Source organism: Cervus elaphus, chromosome 28 (assembly GCF_910594005.1).
Source record: "Cervus elaphus chromosome 28, mCerEla1.1, whole genome shotgun sequence".
Taxonomy (NCBI): domain Eukaryota; kingdom Metazoa; phylum Chordata; class Mammalia; order Artiodactyla; family Cervidae; genus Cervus; species Cervus elaphus.
Genome location: NC_057842.1, coordinates 41,969,422 through 41,990,741, shown reverse-complemented (window position 1 = coordinate 41,990,741; position 21,320 = coordinate 41,969,422). Strand labels below are relative to the sequence as shown.

The following is a 21,320-nucleotide window of genomic DNA, read 5'->3' as shown; positions in this document are numbered from 1 at the left end:
GGAAAGGGGACTCTTACACTATTAGTGGGAATGTAAATTGGTGTAGCCACTATGGAAAACAGTATGAAGTTTCCTCAAAAAACTAAAAATAGAGTTGCCATATGATTCAGCAGCGCCACTCCTGGTCATATACCCAGACAAAACTGTATTTTGAAAAGATTCATGCACCCCTGTGTTCATGGCTGCACAATTCCCAAGGCATGGAAACAGCCTAAATGTCCATTGACAGATGAATGAATAAAGAAGATGTAGTACTATATACAGTGGAATACTACTCAGCCATAAAAAGGAATGAAATAATGCTATTACACAGAATGGATGGACCTACATATTATCATGGGCTTCCTTGGTGGCCCAATGCAAGTTCAGACTCTGTCAGAAAGAACCCCTGTAGGAGGAAATAGCAACCCACTCCCGTATTCTTGCCTGGGAAATCCCATGGACAGAGTAGCTTAGTGGGCTGCAGTTCATGGGGTCTCAAAAAGAGTCGGACATGACTTAGTGACTAAATAACAACAGAGATTATCATACTAAGTGGAGTAGGTCAGAAAGAGATAGACTAATACCATATGATATCACACATATGTGAAATCTCAAATAGAACACAAATGAATATATATATAAAACAAAAACATATTTTCAGGTATAGGGAACATAATTGGGGTTGCCAAGGGGCATGGGGGGAGGGTGTGGGCGTTTGGGATTAGCAGATACAAGCTATTATATATAGAATGGATAAACAATAAGGTCCTCTGTATAGCACAGGGAACTATATTCAATATCTTTGATAAACCATAATGGAAAAGAATATGTGTATATCAGTCAGTTTGCTATATAGCAGAAATTAAATGCTACATTGTAAATCAACTATTACTTCAATAAAACTTTTTAAAAAGCATTGTGTTACTATAGCATTACTAAAATTATTGAAAGTGTTTTACTAAATTTTTTTTTACTAAAGTTACTAAAGATTGTTTTGATCATATCTTTGTACAGTTTTATTTAATAATCCTAGGCTTTCTCACCTAGAGTTCATCTTTCCTCTTTCCATAGTTAACACAAATAGTCTTTTTCTCTCCATGGTTCTATTATTTATTACAAATTCATTTCATTTCATAAAATTTAGTTTTGTTTTATTAATGCTAAACTCGGAGTTTTTGTATATCCTTATTTAAACAGAAGAAAACTTTTCTAGGAAAAATGCTAAATGATACAAGATTTTATGAGCAAAATCCCTTACTCTGTAAAATACAAATATTTCTCACTTTCAATAAATCTGTAACACTTCACAGGCAGTATGGTAAATTTATTTTCCTATTGTTATATAGTAGTTGGGAACAAAATAATATTAATGACTGAACCTACTTAAATAAAAGTCTTTTTAAAATTTTCAGTCTTCCTCTAAAATGTCTCACTTATTGAATTTACAGGAAAATGGCTAGCGTGCCAATCAATGGACAACCAAATCTTAATTTTTGGAGCACAGAACAGATTTAGATTGAATAAGAAGAAAATTTTTAAGGGCCATATGGTAGCAGGCTATGCTTGTCAAGTAGACTTTTCACCAGACATGAGGTAAGTTTAAACTTTCTTATTTATTCCCATATTCATATATGATGATATAAACTACTATATACAAATAGCAACAGTATACAAATCACTTTTATATATGTAATTGTACGAGAATTGTTCAGATTGTCTAAATGCCAGATAAAAAACAAGAACAAATTAAGACAGTTATATTTGGCGCTTTTTTTTTTTAAGTTCTTCAGTATATCTCTCTACATTAGTTAGTTAGTTCTGTGCCCTTTAAGCACATAATGAGTCCCTGTCCATATAGGCAGCGACTTTCCTTCTGCTTTTCTAAGCAAGGCTGTGAGGACTATAAGCACTATATTGCTGTGATTTAATGAGCACCAGAGGAATTAATCCTTTATTGTGGGGTTGAAGTTAACAACGTCACTACAGCTTTTCTGTGCTAAAACCTCAAATCCAGCCTCTGAATGTTTCTCAGTCACACTAGATTTTTGAAGCCTAGAGCCTTTCTAAGAGTGAAACTCTGTATTCATTCCACTGTTGTTAGCTAAAATATATGGGTATCACTTATTCAGAAATTCCTGTAACCTTGTATGTTTAGCCTGGTAATTGGCACTTAGACTCCTACCTCTGAATGAGTCTTTGACATATTCAGAAGCTTTTGGAGCCAAAAATAATTACAAAGATGGTAGAGTCTACTCCAGTTGAATGGGTCTACATGTGTTTGCATGGCTTACATGTGTGTGAAATTGACCCCCTTACACTGCTTCTGACTGTCTTAGAGAGTGATTGTGATACTGCATTCACTGTGGCCCATGGGTCTCCCAGTTTTCCAAGTTGAAAGTAATTTTTCTCTCTAAGACTGGTCACTCAATGGGGAGGTTTTTTGATAGAAGATTAAACTATAGACTGCTTTATATACTACCTTATTATTCAAGTATTATACAGTCACATTGATTTTTTTTATGTTAGAGTAAGAAATATAAACTCTTTCTCTGTTCCTCATCTTGTTTACCATTTTAAGGTACTTGAATTATTTGAATTTATTTTTCTTCTCATTACAGCTATGTGATTTCAGGAGATGGAAATGGAAAGTTAAACATCTGGGACTGGAAGACCACAAAACTCTACAGTAGATTTAAAGCTCATGATAAAGTGTGTATAGGTGCAGTGTGGCATCCTCATGAAACATCTAAAGTCATAACTTGTGGTTGGGATGGTCTCATTAAATTGTGGGATTAATGGGATTAATCCTTAAACTATCTAGGATCATTTTTGATCCAATATCATATTTAACTATATTTAATTATTAAAGGTGTTGGATGACAACTTGATTTACAGGTTATGATTTTCTTACATGGCCTTATGAAATAGTTTAACCATTGTTTAAAAAAAAACTGTAAATTTGGCCCATATAATTTCATTAGCAACTTCGTTTTGTTCTTTATAGGTGTTATTATACGAGAATGACCATTGACTTAACATTTGACAAGTGGTTATTATTGGCAGGCAGTTTGGGTTTACCCCCATGATGTACTGAAAGGATCTTTTTGGAGCTGAGAAGGAATCCCTAGTGGATTACCTCTTCAACAGAAAGGAAAGAACAGGGATGATATGATTTAATGTGAATCTGAAAGAAGGATAAAAACCACCCACAATTACTGTTCCTGTTATTTTCCATGGGTCAGTTCTAATCTTTTGGATTCAGGAGTTCCATTATTTTTTTATTACTTATGTAGTGTCTGTTTAGTTGTAAGCCATCAATCTTCTCTGACTTGAGCATCCCTCTAATTGTTAAACAGTGTAAAATAAAAATCAGTCCAGAGTTCTTTCCTTGGCTCTCTTCTTGATCAGTATAGACAGGACTATATATAAGCAGAGAATCACATTATTTTTGAAAATGGAACTCAAGAGAAGGAATTGTATTTGTATTTACTGTCCAGTAAGGACCTGGCTACACTTTCAGAAATCAGGGTCTCCTAGGTCACTGTTTCACAGATGTTACTATTGAAATACTCCTCATAGGAGATTGGATGTGAGAACATAGTTCAAAATGTCAGCTTGTAATTTCTTTGAAGCTGTATGTTTTATTTAAAACTAATCTGATTTTGCTTATGAATATATTCAATAGAACTTTTTAAGATTAGAAAAATGTTAAACTTCTTTCCAAATCTTTGGGTAAAATTGACACTCTGGGAAGATGACTAGGGTTCCTAATTTGAGAAGCAGGGACTGTGATTGGTTTAAAAAAAAAATTTTTTTTTTTTAAACTTCAGATTGTGAAATCAAGATAGCTTCTTAAACATAGTAGCTAATAGCACTTTAGTTTGACAAGCCATTTCTCCTTTTTTTTTTTTCTTTTTTACAAATCTATGTCAGATGTTTGAATGTAGTGTGAAATATTTCAGTGCCATGCTATAAAAGATTGGCTCAAAGCTGCTCAGACTGCTGACTTGGAGACCAGAATCTTGTTGAGTGTTGATATCCCAGGGCCATTAGCTCTGAGTCCTGTGCTACCAAGAGCAGTTCATGCTCCATGCCCTTCGAACTTCCATTTTTAAACATTAGAATTTAAAAAGACCTGGTATAGATGACCAGGTGCTATAGCCACATATAAATTTCAAGTAAGAAAATAAAGAGAAAAGTGGTAGAAGTATATTTTGGACACAGCACCCAAAGAAATAATACACTGCCTTGCCGCTGCCATTTCTATTTCTTGATCTGCTGGGAAAGGTGACTGCCATTTCCTGAACAGGAAAAAATTCAATCAGAAGCTTTTCTGTAGTCCCAACCACTGGTTTTAACAAATGTGAATTATTGAAATGTGATGGGACAAAGAATTAATCATACATTTGAACTGTCTTGTTCAGGACCAGTATTATGTATGTTACAAATCATAACTTCTAAATCTGGGTTTATTTTATTGTGTTTTTAACTGTTTCTAAACTAAGGAACTGTATATAAAAGTTGTCTTTTTTTAAAAAAAGATGGTATTTTTAAATAAAGCATTTTTGTAGAAAGTGTTATCAAAATTTTTGTTCTTAGTCTCCTTTTAAGTCTCAACTCTGAGACACCAGATTAAACCATTTGCAGATTTTAAATGAGTCCTTTTTCTGGGCTTCCCTGATAGCTCAGTTGGTAAAGAATCTGCCTGCAATGCAAGAGACCCCGGTTCAATTCCTGGGTCAGGAAGATCCACTGGAGAAAGAAAAGGCTACCCTCTCTAGTATTCTTGGGCTTCCCTGGTGGCTCAGCTGGTAAAGAATCCACCTGCAATGCAGGAGACCTGGGTTTGATCCCTGGGTTGGAAAGATCCCCTGGAAAAGGGAAAGGCTACCCACTCCAGTATTCTGGCCTAGAGAATTCCATGGGCTCCTTGGGGTCCCAAAGAGTTGGACACGACCGAGCGACTTTCACTGTCACTTTGATTTTTCTGGGGAGTAATGATGCTTTAAAGGTGAGTATAGTATATTAATGGGCTTATCCTAAATAAGTGACAAAAATACAAGCCAATGCCCTCAGAGCACAGAGAATAAGTTTTAACACAGTCCATATTTATTCACTTGGTGCCACTGAGTCTTGATTGCACCTATTTTAGAGTACACAAATGTGTGGGGTTCTTTTTCAGCATTAAAGATTTCAAGATCATATTGTGACTGGAAATAAGTGATTACCATCTGGCTCTTTTTCCTCACTGCAACCCTTTTCTCACACCCAGGACAGATTTCCTTCCTGAAAGTTATGGATAGTAATGATGCTTTGGTAGAAAGTTTAATGAATATTTACATAGTGAAGCACAAGCTGGGAATACTTTGTCCTTAATAAGGAGCCAGTTTTAAGATAAGGAACATTGGAGTAGTATCAAACAGGCACTTCTCTAAGTATGAAAGTATAGAGTGACTTTTGAGGACGCATTGTGAGGCTGGTTGATGTTCTTAGCTATTAATTACCTGGAAGAAAACATGGACAGTGAAATAACAAACCCTTGAATGGTAGCTGTAAGAATTGCAACACCAGCAACAATTATAGAGACTCTACTTGAAAAATCCTGTTTCTCAGAATGTGAAACAATGTGGACTGAGAACTACCTGGAGATGGTGCCCCTTACTGAGATACAGAATTCAGAAGAAAGTAGTGGATGATTAGGGAACCATAATGAATTCAGGAATGGAGAGGGAAGTGTGAAGTGCCATCCAGGTCAAAATATCCATCAGCAGTATTAACTTTGGGTCTCAAAGAGACCTAGGGAACACTGATGCTATTCTTCATCAACAGTGCATGTTTTTCTCATTTTTGTCCCCTCTGAAATAGAGCTATATCTTAATGATGTGTCATAATTTAATTGGCAGCATTCTTTCTTAATGGATCATAAAATTACTGATGAAATACAGTATAAACAAGGCAAATACTAAGGGGAACTAAGAAGAAGAGAAGAGCCAAAGGAAAGAAGATTCCACTATAACACTTGGCTCAAAATTCGTGTTATCAAATATTTATTTGATCAGTGGGTAAATAAAATGAATGACCTAGCACAAGATTGCTCTGAGGCATCACCCCCTAGAACCAGTTTTTTATCTAAATTTTTCAACTTACGGATTTCCAAACCATGTGATTATAAATTCAGTTTCTTAAAGAGACTGAAGGTTTCAAATTCTTAAAACAAACTGATTTTCTCCAGAGCTACAGGAAGGGTAGACTTCCTTGTGCTTGGAAGAAGGGGGATAGAGGTCCTTTATTAGAACCCTCTTCCATTGAGATTGTCACCCTCCAAAGGTCCCACTGCTACAGGTATCAGCTCCAATCCTGTCCCACCAAACAACAAGCCTTATCGCTAATGCTCTAGGCCCCTGGCCCTCACTGGTATACTGAACTCTTAAGACCACTGCAGTGTAGGTTCCTGCTACCTCTCAGGTTCTAGGATCCCTCTGAACTTTTTGTGTCTGAAGGTTTTTCTTTGTTGGGCATTCATATATATACATAAACATGTGTCTGTGTATGTACATGTGTGTACACACATGCATACATATATATTCACACATAATACTTAAAGAAAGATCACCATGAAAATACATCCTTAATCTAGTATCTTTGGATGTTGCCCCTTTGTTAGAGCATTCTAAAAACACCGAAGTATAAACAAATGCAGTCTGAAACATTCTGGTTTTTAGAACCTTGGGAGCTTAAGTGTGTTACCTAAAAAGGTACTTTACCTAAGGGTACTTCACTTGATGACTGGAGAGCCATTATAATGGATTCATCTTTAATCTGGGCCTTTTCTTGTGAATCAACCTATCATTTGGATTCTCTTGAATTTATCCTAAGACTTGCCTTTTATAGCACACAAATCAAGAAATTACCTAACCACCATCTAAGCCTTCTCTAATCACAAAAATCTTAGAATAATGAGATTTTTAAACTAGAAGAAACCTTAGAAATCAAATATTCCAACCTAAGATAAGAAAATAGGCCAATAAGGGTGATGAATTGCTTGTTATCACACAGCTAGTTAGCAGTGTCAGAATCTTTCTCCCTTCATCCCGCTATCCTGTTTCCTCTACATACTGCCACTTAATTGTGTATTTTAAAATTGTCATATTTGTGTTGTGATTTTTATGGCTTCCAGCTTGCTTTCTCTGAGGTAGTTAATAGACTGTGTTTATTTCGTCCTTTAGTAAAACAGAACTTGTAACTAAAGACATTCTAACAGCCTCTTCCACCAGAGTTAGACCAAATGGTAACTGTGCTGGGAAGGACTTTTCTGACTTCAGTCAAATAGCCTCGAGAACATAATATGCTCTCTCTCCTTTTTACTCTTTGAAAAACTACCTTAATATTTTTTGTCCTAAAAAACCACTGTGGTTTTAATCACTTTTATAGGAATGCCAGCCAGCCCCTGTCCTTGACAGAAGTAGCCTCACATCATCATACCTTCTTTCTCTCATAAACTGAAAAATATTCTCCATGGTACTGTGAGTTGTGATCTAATACACTGACTCTAAAAAGTTGTTCTCTGGGAATTGTATTTAAAAAAAAAAAAAAACAATGAAGAATGAGAAAGGAAGACTGAGGTTTAGTATCCTAGGATAACTTCTAACAATAATTGAGCCTTTAATTATTATTGTATTTATTTGATTCAATTATTTTATAGCTCTCAAGTCCCCAGGGTCAAGAAAGATCTTCAGGTTAGCATCTTTAATCAGGAATGAGGATTACTGCAAGTAGTGTAATACACAACCATGTCAAGAAAAGGACTTGTGTCTTAAATTAACCAAAATGAGAGATATTGATTCATCTAAATTCCAAAGATATTTTTAATATCAGAAAAAAAGTCAATGACAGATAATGATGAAATAATTTCACTGAAAAATCCTATGTGAAATAGCTTTCTTTATATTCATATTCAACACTATTTACGGAGCCCATTTGACCTAGCAGGTCCCATGGTAGGCACTGGGATACAGACACGGCTCTTACCCCCATGGAGGGAAAGTCACCACATAAGGAGACCATGAAAGTAAAAGGAGTGTGAAGCTGGGGGGAACAGAAGACACGGTGGTGGTGGTGGTGGTTTAGTTGCTAAGTCGTGTCCAACTCTTGAGACCAAATGAACTGTAGCCTGCCAAGCTCCTCTGTCCATGGGATTTCCCAGACAAGAATACTGGCATGGCAGCACTGTTTATAATAGCCAGGACATGGAAGCAACCTAGATGCCCATCAGCAGACGAATGGATAAGAAAGCTATGGTACATATACACAATGGAATATTACTCAGCCATTAAAAAAGAATACATTTGAATCAGTTCTAATGAGATGGATGAAACTGGAGCCCATTATACAGAGTGAAGTAAGCCAGAAAGATAAACACCAATACAGTGTACTAACGCATATATCTGGAATTTAGAAAGATGGTAACGATAACCCTAAATGCAAGACAGAAAAAGAGACACAGATGTATAGAACAGACTTTTGGACCCTGTGGGAGAAGGCGAGGGTGGGATGATCTGAGAGAATAGCATTGAAACAGGTATATTATCAAGTGTGAAACAGATTGCCAGTCCAGGTTGGATGCATGAGACAAGTGCTCAGGGCTGGTGCACTGGGATGACCCAGAGGGATGGGATAGGGAGGGAGGTGGGAGGGGGGATCAGGATGGGGAACACATGTAAATCCATGGCTGATTCATGTCAATGTACGGCAAAAACCACTACAATATTGTAATTAGCCTCCAACTAATAAAAATAAATGAAAAAAAAAAAGAATACTGGCATGGGTTGCCATTTCCTTCTCCAGATCTTCCTGACCCAGGGTTTGAACCCACATCTCCTGCATTGCAGGCAGTCTCTTGCATTGTAGGCGGCTTCTTTACTGCTGAGCCACCAGGGAAGCCCAGAAGACATTGTAGGGAAACATAACCGGGGGCCTTCAATAAGGGGAGGTCCCTGAGGAAACAATGTTTGATTTGACATCAATCCTTAAAAAATATTTTCTTGTACAGATAGCTTATTTTTATTGATACAAAATGGCGGTTTCTCCCTAATGTTATAGAACTCACTTGGACTTTTGGATATTATCACACCTACCTAGGGTGAATATCTAATGACCAGAAATGTAGGACATAAAGCAGAATAGAAGCTAAAGACAGGGAAGGGGCAGGGTCCTGGAGACTGCCTATTGTGCTATGCATTAATTGCTTGATCTTGGGGCAGTCTAAGGGTCTTGAGGGAGGAGCTGCAGTGGAAGAGAACCACTGGGGGACTCAGGACCACAGTCATTGACCAACCTAGCTCCTTGATAGATATTAACTGCATATCTGTCATATACATACTAAGCTTCTCTATTAAAAGTCTAGATTAGAATTCAAACTTAGCAGGAAAAAAAAAATCCCTTACTATTTCAGACAATCTTATTCCACAAAACCAATCACTAAGACAAACTTAAAATATTTTATGAGAATATGAAGCTGCTGGTTTAACACAGCATTAGTTGTAACAGGTATTTGTTGAGAACTCATATTTCCTTGTATCGTGCTTAACATAAAGTGTGACAATATTTAGCTTGCTTGATATACTTAAGGACAGAAATACAATAAAATAATTTCTATAATTTCTAAATTTAGGCAGTTTAAGAATATATCGAATCTTTGGATTACAATTTCATGTGGTAAGTTCAAATACCTCTCTAAATGTGAGAACAGAAACATATTTTAGCATATAATTAAATGTACTGAATTCACAAAGAACCAGCAATTGGCTAGTACAAAAAAGAATTATTGCTTAAAGGCAAACATAAACTTATCTCTAAAAGAAGAGAATCATGTTACATAATTGAGCTTGTAGGTACCATTGTATGGTCAAGTAGCAACAGAATTATCTGTTTCAATGAGGCCTTCATTTTTCATCTGGACAAATATGATGATGAGGCTGGTTCCCTGGTATTAATAGAAGCTGCTTTACAAAATCCAAACATGTAGTATTTAGGAAACACAAATCTTGCATGGTATTTACTATATAATAAATAAAATCTTATAGCCAAAGCAGAAATGCTTACATGAATAACTGATTTGAACTAAACACTGTAAATTCATAAATTTGCTTTTGTTCTAGCCTGATGCAAAGACTAGTGGACCTTTAGTCTAACAGAAGTTTGTTTACGTCTTCCTGGCTCCCTTTATTTGAACATGTCAAATAGTTACAAATATTTATTGATAACCTATTATAACTACATAAAATACAATCATTCTAAGAAAAAGGAGAACGAGAAAATTGTTTTTCTTTGACTTTAATCTCAGATTGTGACATAGACTTCATGCCTAAAGGTTGACCTCTGACTATTTTATATCCTCATATGTCTTTTGTCTAAAACAGAATCATTTGATAAGAGCATTATTAAAGTTGTATTTTCAGATTAATTTATTAACTCTGGTAGGAGTTAATTAAGAGATGTGTGTCACAGATATTCACATCTGAGTTCATCTATCTGAAAGTCAAAGGCGAATTTGAAGCAAAGGAAATGCAAGCTATACTTCCAAGTGACTGGGTCCTCCTTAAAATCCAGGAGCCATGTCGGACCAGCCAGGGCCAAGAGTCACTTCCAAGCCTTGCAAGATCTTTTTGGCAACCTGAATATATTGTCAGAGAAGCTTTGGGGACCCCATATTTTTTCAGTAAGCTTCCATTTGGTGGACATATTTTAATTGAGTAGATTGTTTAAACCTGCCTGCTACAAAAATGATCCCCACTCTAACAGATCTGCAGGTCTGGTCCTGGTTTATTAGTAGACTTTTCTTCCCATTTACGAACCGGGAGGCAAAAATGTGTCCTTACATTTGTCAAATGCTATTGAAGCAGCCCTGTGGAGGGATCTGCATGGGCTTTGGGATCTGACAGGCTGAGATGTGAACTCCTGCTCCACCATTAGAATAATCTAAATAACCTCTCAGAGGTTCCTTACCCGTGTAATTGGAAAACTTGGACTTCCTTATAGTGTTGTTTGGAGAATCAGGAATAATCTATGCACAGTATTAGGCACATAGGAAGCTCTCAGTAAATAGCAGCTCTTGATTCTGCCTGTTTGTTTTCTGCATTTTGTTTATCTTGTTTTTGTGGTGGCCCTGGCCTCCAGGGTGAGGGCCAGGGGTGCTGCCCAACATCCTACAATGCACACAATGGCCCTCCTTCCCTCCCCCAACAAAGAATTATCCAACCCAAATGGAAATAACACTCAGGTTAAAAAACCCTGGCCCACACAATAAGCAAATAATTCTAGAGGCATGGAAACCATAGCAACAGTCAGAATATTCATCACAAATTTCAAACTATCTATGAAGGGAATGAAGGACAATCTTAGAAAAAAGCACAAAATAAGTACAAATAATTATTGAACAGGCTGCCTAAGTAGGTGGGTGTGGGTGGGTGTGTTTGTGATTTATTTTGAGTTTGTCTTTATTTTTTTCTCAACAGTATATCCATTCTAGCTTCAGATATATATATAGATAGATAGATATAGTGTGATGAAGTCGATGTTCTGTATCACCAGTCTGGAAAAAATGGTAACTTCAGCTGTACAAAGGGAGCTTTCAGTAATGTTCTTAATCTTCAAGACCATGAATTAGGAACCTTGGTATGAGTATGAATACATCTAAAACCTAATCATACTAGACACTTAGAATTAGTATACTTCATGTGTTTAGTCACTTCAGTCAGGTCTGACTCTTCATGACCCCATGGACGGTAGCCTGCCAGGCTCCTCTGTCCATAGGATTCTCCAGGCAAGAATACTGGAGTGGGTAGCCATTCCCTTCTCCAGGGAATCTTCCCGAGCCAGGGATCAAACCTGGATCTCCTGCATTGCAGGTGGATTTCTTTACCAGCTGAGTCACCAGGGAAACAGTATAACTCATACCTTGGTGTATAAGAAGGGTTAAAAGGTTTAAATAAAAAAGATCTACTGTGTTTAATGTATAAAATTTTTATTAAAAATGAAAGGTAATCTATGATGTAATCCAAACAGGATTAGGACTAAAGTTAACTTTGTTTTGGAGGCTATAGCATGCAAACTAACAACATAAACCACTTTAGAGTTTTATGGACTTTTTGTACTTTTGAAACACCTAGGGACATTGAAAGCAACTAAACTGCTAACTTATTCAAGCTGGCCCTGTCACATCAATAACTTTTGCTAATGTCCTGTAAGTTTTAATTTAAAAAACCTCATTTATTTTTTTTTTCAGTTTAATGTAGGTTTATTGTTTGTTTGTTTGTTTTTATTAGTTGGAGGCTAATTATTTTACAATATTGTGGTGGGTTTTGTCATACATTGACATGAATCAGCCATGGAGTTACATGTATTCCCCATCCCGATCCCCCCTCCCACCTCCCTCTCCACCCGATTCCTCTGGGTCTTCCCAGTGCACCAGGCCCGAGCACTTGTCTCATGCATCCAACCTGGGCTGGTGATCTGTTTCACTATAGATAATATACATGTTTCGATGCTGTTCTCTCGAAACATCCCACCCTCGCCTTCTCCCACAGAGTCCAAAAGTCTGTTCTGTACATCTGTGTCTCTTTTTCTGTTTTGCATATAGGGTTATCATTACCATCTTTCTAAATTCCATATATATGTGTTAGTATGCTGTAAAGGGAACCCTCTTACACTGTTGGTGGGAATGCAAACTAGTACAGCCGCTATGGAGAACAGTGTGGAGATTTCTTAAAAAACTGGAAATAGAACTGCCATATGACCCAGCAATCCCACTTCTGGGCAGACACACCGAGGAAACCAGATCTGAAAGAGACACGTGCACCCCAATGTTCATCACCGCACTGTTTATAATAGCTAGGACATGGAAGCAACCTAGATGCCCATCAGCAGATGAATGGACAAGGAAGCTGTGGTACATATACACCATGGAATATTACTCAGCCATTAAAAAGAATTCATTTGAATCAGTTCTAATGAGATGGATGAAACTGGAGCCCATTATACAGAGTGAAGTAAGCCAGAAAGATAAAGAACATTACAGCATACTAACACATTTATATTTTTAAAAAATCATCACTACTAATCCAGAAAGTCTTATTCCCTTTTGAAGTCAAGTTAGTAAGATGATATAACTCTATTGTATTTGGCTTCTCACCTGAGTAATATTTTCAAACCACTGCAAAAAGCAATAAAGCCAACCCAGGGAATGTTTAGAGTAGAAGGAGGTAAAACAATGGGGATAAGGAATTAAGGTCTAGTAGTAATCAGTACTCTATTTTCTCCCAAAATTTCTTAAACAAACAGTGTATGTATTACTGTTCTCTTGCGATATAGAAAATGCCAAAAGATGTATTTAATATATCAAAGGTAATAATTTGATTTATTTTTACACTATTTAATTATTTGAAATAGTATTTTAGAAAATCATTTATAGAAGTAAATGTCTAATTCTTGTAGACAGAAAAGATGGAGATCATTTAAACTATTGAGAATATGCATTCCCTGCTTACTTTTTAAAAATATATAAAATATATACAGTGTGTTTGATATTACCACACTGTATCTATCCCAGGAAAAAGAGAGAACCTGGCCCTTAGGCCACAGGCTTACAATGAATGCCAGTTGGCAGAAAGGAAAATTTCATTTAATCTTGGAGATAATGTATTAAAAAAATAATAATAATGACACCATAGGCAAGTCCATAGTTGAGAAATCAGGTTTGAAGACACTCAAATTCTGTTTTGGGTTTAGTTTCATGGGAACAGAGGGGATTTAAGGCTGAACATAAAAAGAATCCTGAGTTGAAGAACGTGATAGTCTAGTCTTTCTTACTCAGTTACAGAATTTGGTGTGTCTGCATTCCCAGAAACTAGAATCAGTGATTCTTATAAAGTCACAGCATGGCTTCAGCAAAGGTTGAGGAGGAATGATTGAAATCTACAAGGCTGTAAAGAATGTTATTGACACAGTGAACAAGAAAATCCTTGAGCAAGGTGAGTGAATAGCAAATGAAAGGCCCTGTTTTAAACAGCAGGCTATATATTTAAGGATCTCATCAACCCAGGAAAAATAGAAATGTTATATAATTTCTTTTTCATGGTGGTGAACTCATGATTTATAGATACATAATTAATTTTAGGGAAAACTGAGATAAATGGGGGATTATCTTCCAAGTTGAGGTAAGGAAGGACAAGCATTTCCACTCTGAGGCAAAAGGCATAGAGCTTGGGTTTGGGCAGATGGAGGTTGACTCCTGTGTCTGTCCCCTCAACATGTATTAACTGTTCCCCTACCATATGCCAAGCCACATGTACTACAAAGCTAATAACACAACTTCTGCCTCAAGCAAGTCACAGGCTAGTGGGAGCCTAGACAGGTAAACCAATAACTAGAATCATGGACATGTTCCCTGCTGCAAATATTTCCTTGAGTTCTTGATGAGATCCTGTGTCCTATTTCCATCTTGTATTCACCCAACCCAGAGTATAACAGCTACTGGCATTGAAAATATCTTTTTTCAGGAAAAGCTGAGGTTTAGATAAGTCTTTGTAACTGTGAAAAAGCCTGAAATCCTGCAGTTCTAACTCTTTAAGGAGGCTGTACCAGAAGCGCACAACACTGCTGTCACTGCCGCTGACCTCAAACCCAGGCCAGTGGAGATGGATCTCAAAGATGAGCTGTCCAATTTGTTCGAGGACATCTTCCAGAATAAGATTTTCCAAAACTTTCCATTCTGCGCTTTCCAGATCCGCTTTGAGAACATCAATCTGTAACAAAATGATGAAATGAGATTAGCAGAGTCAGTAAACATTGTTAAAAATACCATTGCTATCAGGAGCATCACTATATAGCTGCTTCCCAAAAGAGCAGAAATTTTCAAATTTTAGAGTTAGAAGTCTTTTTCAAATGGCTACTTATGATTTTCTAACCTCACTCCACACACAAATAATGAAATACCAGCCAGAAATCATGATGGACCCTCTTACTCTCTGCCCAGTGGGCATGGATGTCCAGGAAGGAGATGCTGGAGCATGTATATCTCCATGTCCACAGTTTCTCCCCAGCAACCAATATGCTACTTAGGGGAACTCAGTCCTGGAAGAATGGTGGCCTATAAGGAAGGACTGGCAGAGGGCCACTGCCTATAGGAACCACCTCAAAAACCTTGACAACCCCTTTTCCCCTACCAGTTTCACCAGGATTGAAAGCTAGGGGAAGAGATCTCAGCTCTCTGAATACTAGACTTGAAAAAAAAAAAAGTATTAACAGTATTCCGTGACTTTTTAAAAAAGTATATGCCAGTACAGCATTCTAAGAAAAAATTAATAAAACCATTCCCTGTTCATTTAATGAACACAAGTTCACATTCCAGGTGAGATGGGATACAGGATGAAAAGTAGGATGGGAGAGAGTTTGCCATTAAGTTATGAGAAGGATCTCCTTTCTGCTGGCTTTGCACAAAATCTATTAGAATAACAGAATAACAGACACCTCCAGAAAGCAATGAAAGCTAATTACTTAGCAAATGCTTCTATATCCTGGCACCATGCTAAGTGCTTCACCTTGCAATATTCATTTACTCCTCTCAACAATTCTGCAAGGGTGTATCCCTATTTAAAGTTGAGGAAACCAGACTCAGAGAGTAACCCATCCTTGGTCACACAGTTGGAGAGACAGTGGTGAAACATGAACTGAGTCTGTTTATATGGCCCATGTTCTTAATCATGACATGATACTGAATTCCCATAAACCACAAAAGGGAAAGTGGTAAATCAGAGTTCCTAAAGGGCTTTTGGTTTGGAAAATAAGGTGCTATTGGAGAGGGAGTAAGGATCACTGAGTCTAAGTACTGTTATCAGCATCACCATTTTACATTGGAAAGCAGAGCACTGTTCATCTTAAAGAATCACTTTCCCACATACATTATCTCAGCAAAATAGCCCTCTAGGTAGGCAAGGATTTGGTAAAAAGAACTTTTCTGCTGCCAAGAAATGGGGGAAGGGGTATATAGGGGATAATTTGACCACACAGAAGACGGCTGGCACATTCAGACACAAACTGGAATAATTAAGATGGAGGGAATCACTGCAATAGAACAAAGCCCATAGTTCCAAGAGGTGACAACAAAACCCTAAACAGCTCTTCAGGAAGCTGCCAACTGAAGTTACCAAAGTCCTGCCCATGAAAGTGACTTTTCAGAAGGATAGACAAGAACCAGGACCAGCCCTGCCCCGGCCTCTCCTTTCTCTCACTGCGTGTCTATTTGACGAGCTTCTCATTTGCAGCTGAGACATGAGGCTGCCAGTGGTAAAATTCCTTATGTGATCTCAGAGTTGACTGGAGAAGTTAACATGGAGTTTAGATACAATTGCTCTAAGAAAATGATCTTTGCCCGGCATCCTGAGACCCGTCAGGAAAGGCTTTCACTCTCTTGCCTTGAACAGTACCTCCTGGTCCACAGGGAAACAGTGATGGTAACAACCCCAAGACTATCAAGAGGCCTTAGAAAAGGCTAGATATCCATAAACAGCTTTTTTTTTTTTTTAATTCAATGGTTCTAAAATCAAAGAGAAAAAGTTTAAAAAAACAAAAACAATCTTCTTTTCTCAAAGGAACTGAGCAAAGGCAGGTTCCATGTGAATATACACAAGGCTGAAATAATTCTCATGACTTGGATACAACAGAGCTAATTCATTCTTTTTTCATTTCTGCTGCCTTGGTGCATCCTTGGCTTTGTTTAATCTGTGAAGTTTTAAGCAGAATATTCTTGATTAGGATAATTAAGCTGCTGAAAGAAATATTAAATCAAAACTTCACAAAATTTTCTAATTTATACAGAAAATATCCAAAACTCAAAGCCAACATTTGTTGGGTCAATTCACACAGTGAAGAACTTCTTAGGTTTCTTTATAGATTCATTTTTCACCATGACTTTCTCTGAGTTTGAATATATTTAATGTGATCTATAAATCAAAGTATTAAAGTGGCAGGATAAAGTTAATCAGCCTAAAATTGACCTAAAAACTATACTGGTGAATTATAGTGAATATATATATATACTGGTGAATTTATAGAAAAAATTATAACATATTTTTTCTAAACATATTTTTAAAATAAGCTATCAACATACCTAACATATTCTTTCCAAACATATTTTTAAAATAAGCCATTAATCAAAAGTTATAAGCAACTGGGAAAAAATAATTAGGTTAAGTCATAGCAAATATATGCTTTCTTTAGAAATTCGATTTTCATTTACAAAAAGTATTTCAAATATGACCACACTCCCCTGCCCCCTTCTGAATCCAGTGACAGAATTCTCTACTTCAATCAGAATGATATAGGTTGATCTCAATCATGCAACCCAGGGGGAACACAGAACTGAGGAGGACATAGCTCTTTCCTATCTTCCAGCCTCAGAGCACAGATAGCCAAAAGCTGTGAATAAAACATGGTCTTCTCTTTCAGTGTGCTTTTTCTATTTCTTGCCTTTTAGAATGTTCTATTACCACAACAATTTTGCAAGTGTGATTTCCATTATTACTGCATAATGCACCCAATATTATTGTTATTATAAGGTGCTAAACATCTCTGAATAAGATATGTCACTTTTAACATTTTAATATCAGCTTTCAACAATTATGGCACTAAAAATCATGCAAATTATTATATCGGAATATCAAGTGCCAATCCTAATACAGTTAGGTTAAATCAGGTTTCTTGGAAAAAAACAACTAAATGTTAGCTCTCTGTAAACTCTGGAATAACCAAAGACATAGTCTCAAAAAAAGTAGATGAAGCAGCCTACTTAGCATAACTTCAGAGGTCCTATCAAAGTTACCTCCTTTTCTTTATGCCAGAAATATATAATAAATCACCTTTAATAGAACTTTTTGAGGAAATGAGAATTTTAATTTTAACTGGATTAAGATGTGAGGCTATCTGACAGCTCCCTTTTCATGGGCACACGTTTATCCCGTGTTCATCCACCCAGAACTGCAAAGATGAGAGTAAAGGGGGTTGGTGGTAAAATTCATTGGCAATAACTATTAGCTTGCTAGATCTGCTATTAAAAAGTGCCACAGATTGTGTGACTTCAACAACAGAAATTTACTGTCTCAGAGTTCTGTAGGCTAGACGTCCAAAATCAAGGTGACCAACAGTGTTGGTTCCTCTGAGAGCTATAGAGGATGCTCTGTTTCATGGCCCTCTCATAGCTTCTGGTGGTTTGCTGGAAATCTTTGGCATTCCTTGGCCTCTGCATGGCTCTGATCTGTCTTCACAATGTTATTCCTATTTCTGTGTCCAAATTCCCCCTTTATAAAGACACCAATCATAATGAATTAGGGCCCCACCCTACACCATTATGACTTCACTTAAACTAATTAACGTCTGTCTTGACCCTGACCCTATTTCCAGTTAAGATCACATTCTGAGGAACTAGGAGTTGCGACCTCAGCATATGCATGTGGCGGCGGGTGGGGGGAGTGGGGGGTGTGCTACTGCTATAGAGCTTTGGCAAGGTAGTATGTGTTCAGGAGCCCATTTCCCGGGGCCAGTGCCTAGGGAAAGTGTCTTGTACCACAGATCTAAGCGCTAGCAACTATCTGAGGGAACTGTGGGTTATCCTGTCCATTCCTACCCCAGCCAACACTGAAAGTTCCAATCTTGCTAAGTGTCAAACCCAAAGCAGATGGATAAGCCTCCAAAGCCAATTAAAACCATCATCATAAAACCCTTATGCTTCAATCCCTGGGTCTTTCTCAGCCACACAATGAGGCCCAGCAGGTGCAGCTTGTCTTTGATATCTTTCTGTTCCCTAACTCATTCTTTTCCCTCCTCTAGAACGCCTTCAAGTAGTCAACTTCCTCATGCTACACTCCCCACCTGAGTCTTTTCCCCTTCAAGAGGACCCTCCAGCAGGATAGGCAAATTTTGCCACATACCTGTAGACTAGCCAGAGGGCAAAAGTGGAAGCTGCAACATCTTTAAAGGCCTGGGTTTGGAAGTCACCAGCATCATTTCTGCTGCATTCTATTGGCCAAAGTAAACCACAAGGCTAACATCAAGGGGAGATGAAACAGATGCCCCTTCTGAGAAGAGGAGCAGCATACACAGAAAGGGTGAGATGGTCATTGTTCGTGGCCCTGTCTGCATATACTTGACCTCAATCATCGAAAAAAATATTATTTTATATACAAATCCATGAATGAACTACAGTATTACCACAGAAGTGAGCCTTAACTGGACACAAGCAATATTCCAGGAAAACTGAATAATAAAGCATTTATTCATCAGAATATTATTAAGGAAAGGACATTAGGGAATTCCCTGGCAATCCAATGGTTAGGACTCCATGCTTTCCCTGCCGAAGGCCTGAGTTCAATCCCTGATTAGGGAATTAGGGATCCCACAAGCCACTCAGTGTGGCCCCTCCTCCCCCCAAAAAGGCAGGTTAATTAAAACGTGGCATTTTCTATTAGATATGGCTTTCTTTGGAAGCTGACAGAGAATCTGGGATATCCAATGGATTAAGGATGACTAATAAAGAAAATTCTGAAAAGAACAAGTATATGTATAAGTCCTAGATATTATATCAGTCTACTAGGACTACTATAACAAAATACCACAGACTGAGTGGCTTAACATCAAAAATTTGTTTTCTCACAGTTCTGGAGGCTGAAAGTCCAGGATCAAAGTGTAAACAGATTTGATTTCTCCGGAAGCCTCTCTCCGTGGCTTGCTGATGGCTTCTTCCTCACCGTCCTCACATGGACAATGAGGACATGGTCCTCTCCTCGGTGTGAGCACTCCTGGTATCTCTTCCTTTTCTTACAAGAACACCACCCCATTCTAACAACTTCAATTAACCTTAGTTGCCTCCTTAAAGGCTCTGTCACCAAACACAGTCATATTGAGGGTGAGCGCTTCAATTTGTGAACTTTGGTGGGGAAACAATTCAGTCCATAACAGATATAAAACAGGTACTTTTGATGTACATGATTTAGAGGCAACCAGTATCTCTTCAAAAAGAGTTTTCAAATCCACCCCTGTTATTGCTAATGCAGGCTAGCTGCTGGAGAAAACCAGCAGTTCTTCCTCCATCATTGTTGTTGTTCAATCACGAAGTCATGTCTGACCCTTTGTGACCCCATGGACTACAGCACGCAGGGCTTCCCTGTCCTTCACCATCTCCCAGAGCTTGCTCAGACTTGTCTATTGAGTTGGTGATGCCATCCAACCATCTCGTCCTCTGTCAACCCCTTCTCCTCCTGCCCTCAATCTTTCCCAGCATCAGGGTCTTTTCCAATGAGTCAGTTCTTCACATCAGGTGGCCAAAGTATTGGAGCTTCAGCTTCAGCACCAGTCCTTCCAATGAATATTCAGGGTTGATTTCCTTTAGGATTGACTGGTTCATTCTCCTTGCAGTCCAAGGGACTCTCAAGAGTCTTCTTCAGCACCAGAGTTCGAAAGTATCCGTTCTTCAGCGCTCAGCCTCCTTTATAGTCCAACTCTCACATCTATACATGACTACTGGAAAAATCATAGTTTTGACTATATGGACCTTTGTTGGCAAAGTGATGTCTCTGCTTTTTAAGACACTGTCTAGGTTTGTCTTCCTCCATAACTAACAGCTAACTCCAGTGCTGGGTGGTAAAAATGTGAGCCACCTCACGTTAATTGAAGGCGAGTCATAGACACTGTGGCAGATTTTATTTTCCAAAGATGGTCTCACCATTAAATCCCATCTCACATGCTTTTCTACAATATGGCCTTGACCTTCCTCCCACCAACAGATGAAGTTGATGTTCCCTCCCCAGAGATGGCTTCTTGGGGTTGGCAACCGGCACAGTCATACCAGACCCCACACTTAGAAGGGCTCAACATTTGGTTTCTTGCTCTGATGTTGCCAACTTGAATTTCTTAATATGTTTTGAACAAGAGATCCTACACTTTGTACTCAGTCCTACAATTATGTATTCTGTTCTGTGATCCTGCCCTTGAATATTGATGGACTTGTGACCAGTGACTACTAAAGTATGGTAGAAGTGACTCTAGGTGATGACATCCAAGCACAGGCTTTGTTCACTGATATTCTCTCTCTTAAAAATTTCAGCCACAAGGCAAAGTGTCCAAGTGCCCTGAGGCCATCATGCTATGAGTCCAAACTAGCCCTTGCAGAGAGACCACACAAAAGAGACTCTGAATCAATATGCAGAGAGTGATGCCTGGCCAACCCCAGTTGCTCCAACCATCATCCAACTGCAACCTGAAGAGAGACCCTGAGCCAGAACCACCTAGAA

The 21,320-nt window shown here is 38.0% G+C and overlaps 2 protein-coding genes across 2 annotated transcripts in view; one reads left to right on the top strand and one right to left on the bottom strand.

The window, feature by feature from the left end:
- The window catches only part of CDC40 (cell division cycle 40), a 43,161-nt gene extending 38,605 nt beyond the window's left edge, over positions 1-4,556 (top strand). Inside the window, exons 14-15 of the mRNA XM_043890009.1 lie at positions 1,431-1,575; positions 2,601-4,556. Of these exons, the coding sequence (XP_043745944.1) occupies positions 1,431-1,575; positions 2,601-2,778 (323 nt within the window). The 3' untranslated portion in view covers positions 2,779-4,556. The remainder of the gene's footprint in view (positions 1-1,430; positions 1,576-2,600) is intronic.
- A 9,133-nt stretch (positions 4,557-13,689) lies between these two features.
- Positions 13,690-21,320, bottom strand: part of METTL24 (methyltransferase like 24) — a 116,060-nt gene continuing 108,429 nt past the window's right edge. The window contains exon 5 of the mRNA XM_043890328.1: positions 13,690-14,783. Within this exon, the coding sequence (XP_043746263.1) occupies positions 14,469-14,783 (315 nt within the window). The 3' untranslated portion in view covers positions 13,690-14,468. The remainder of the gene's footprint in view (positions 14,784-21,320) is intronic.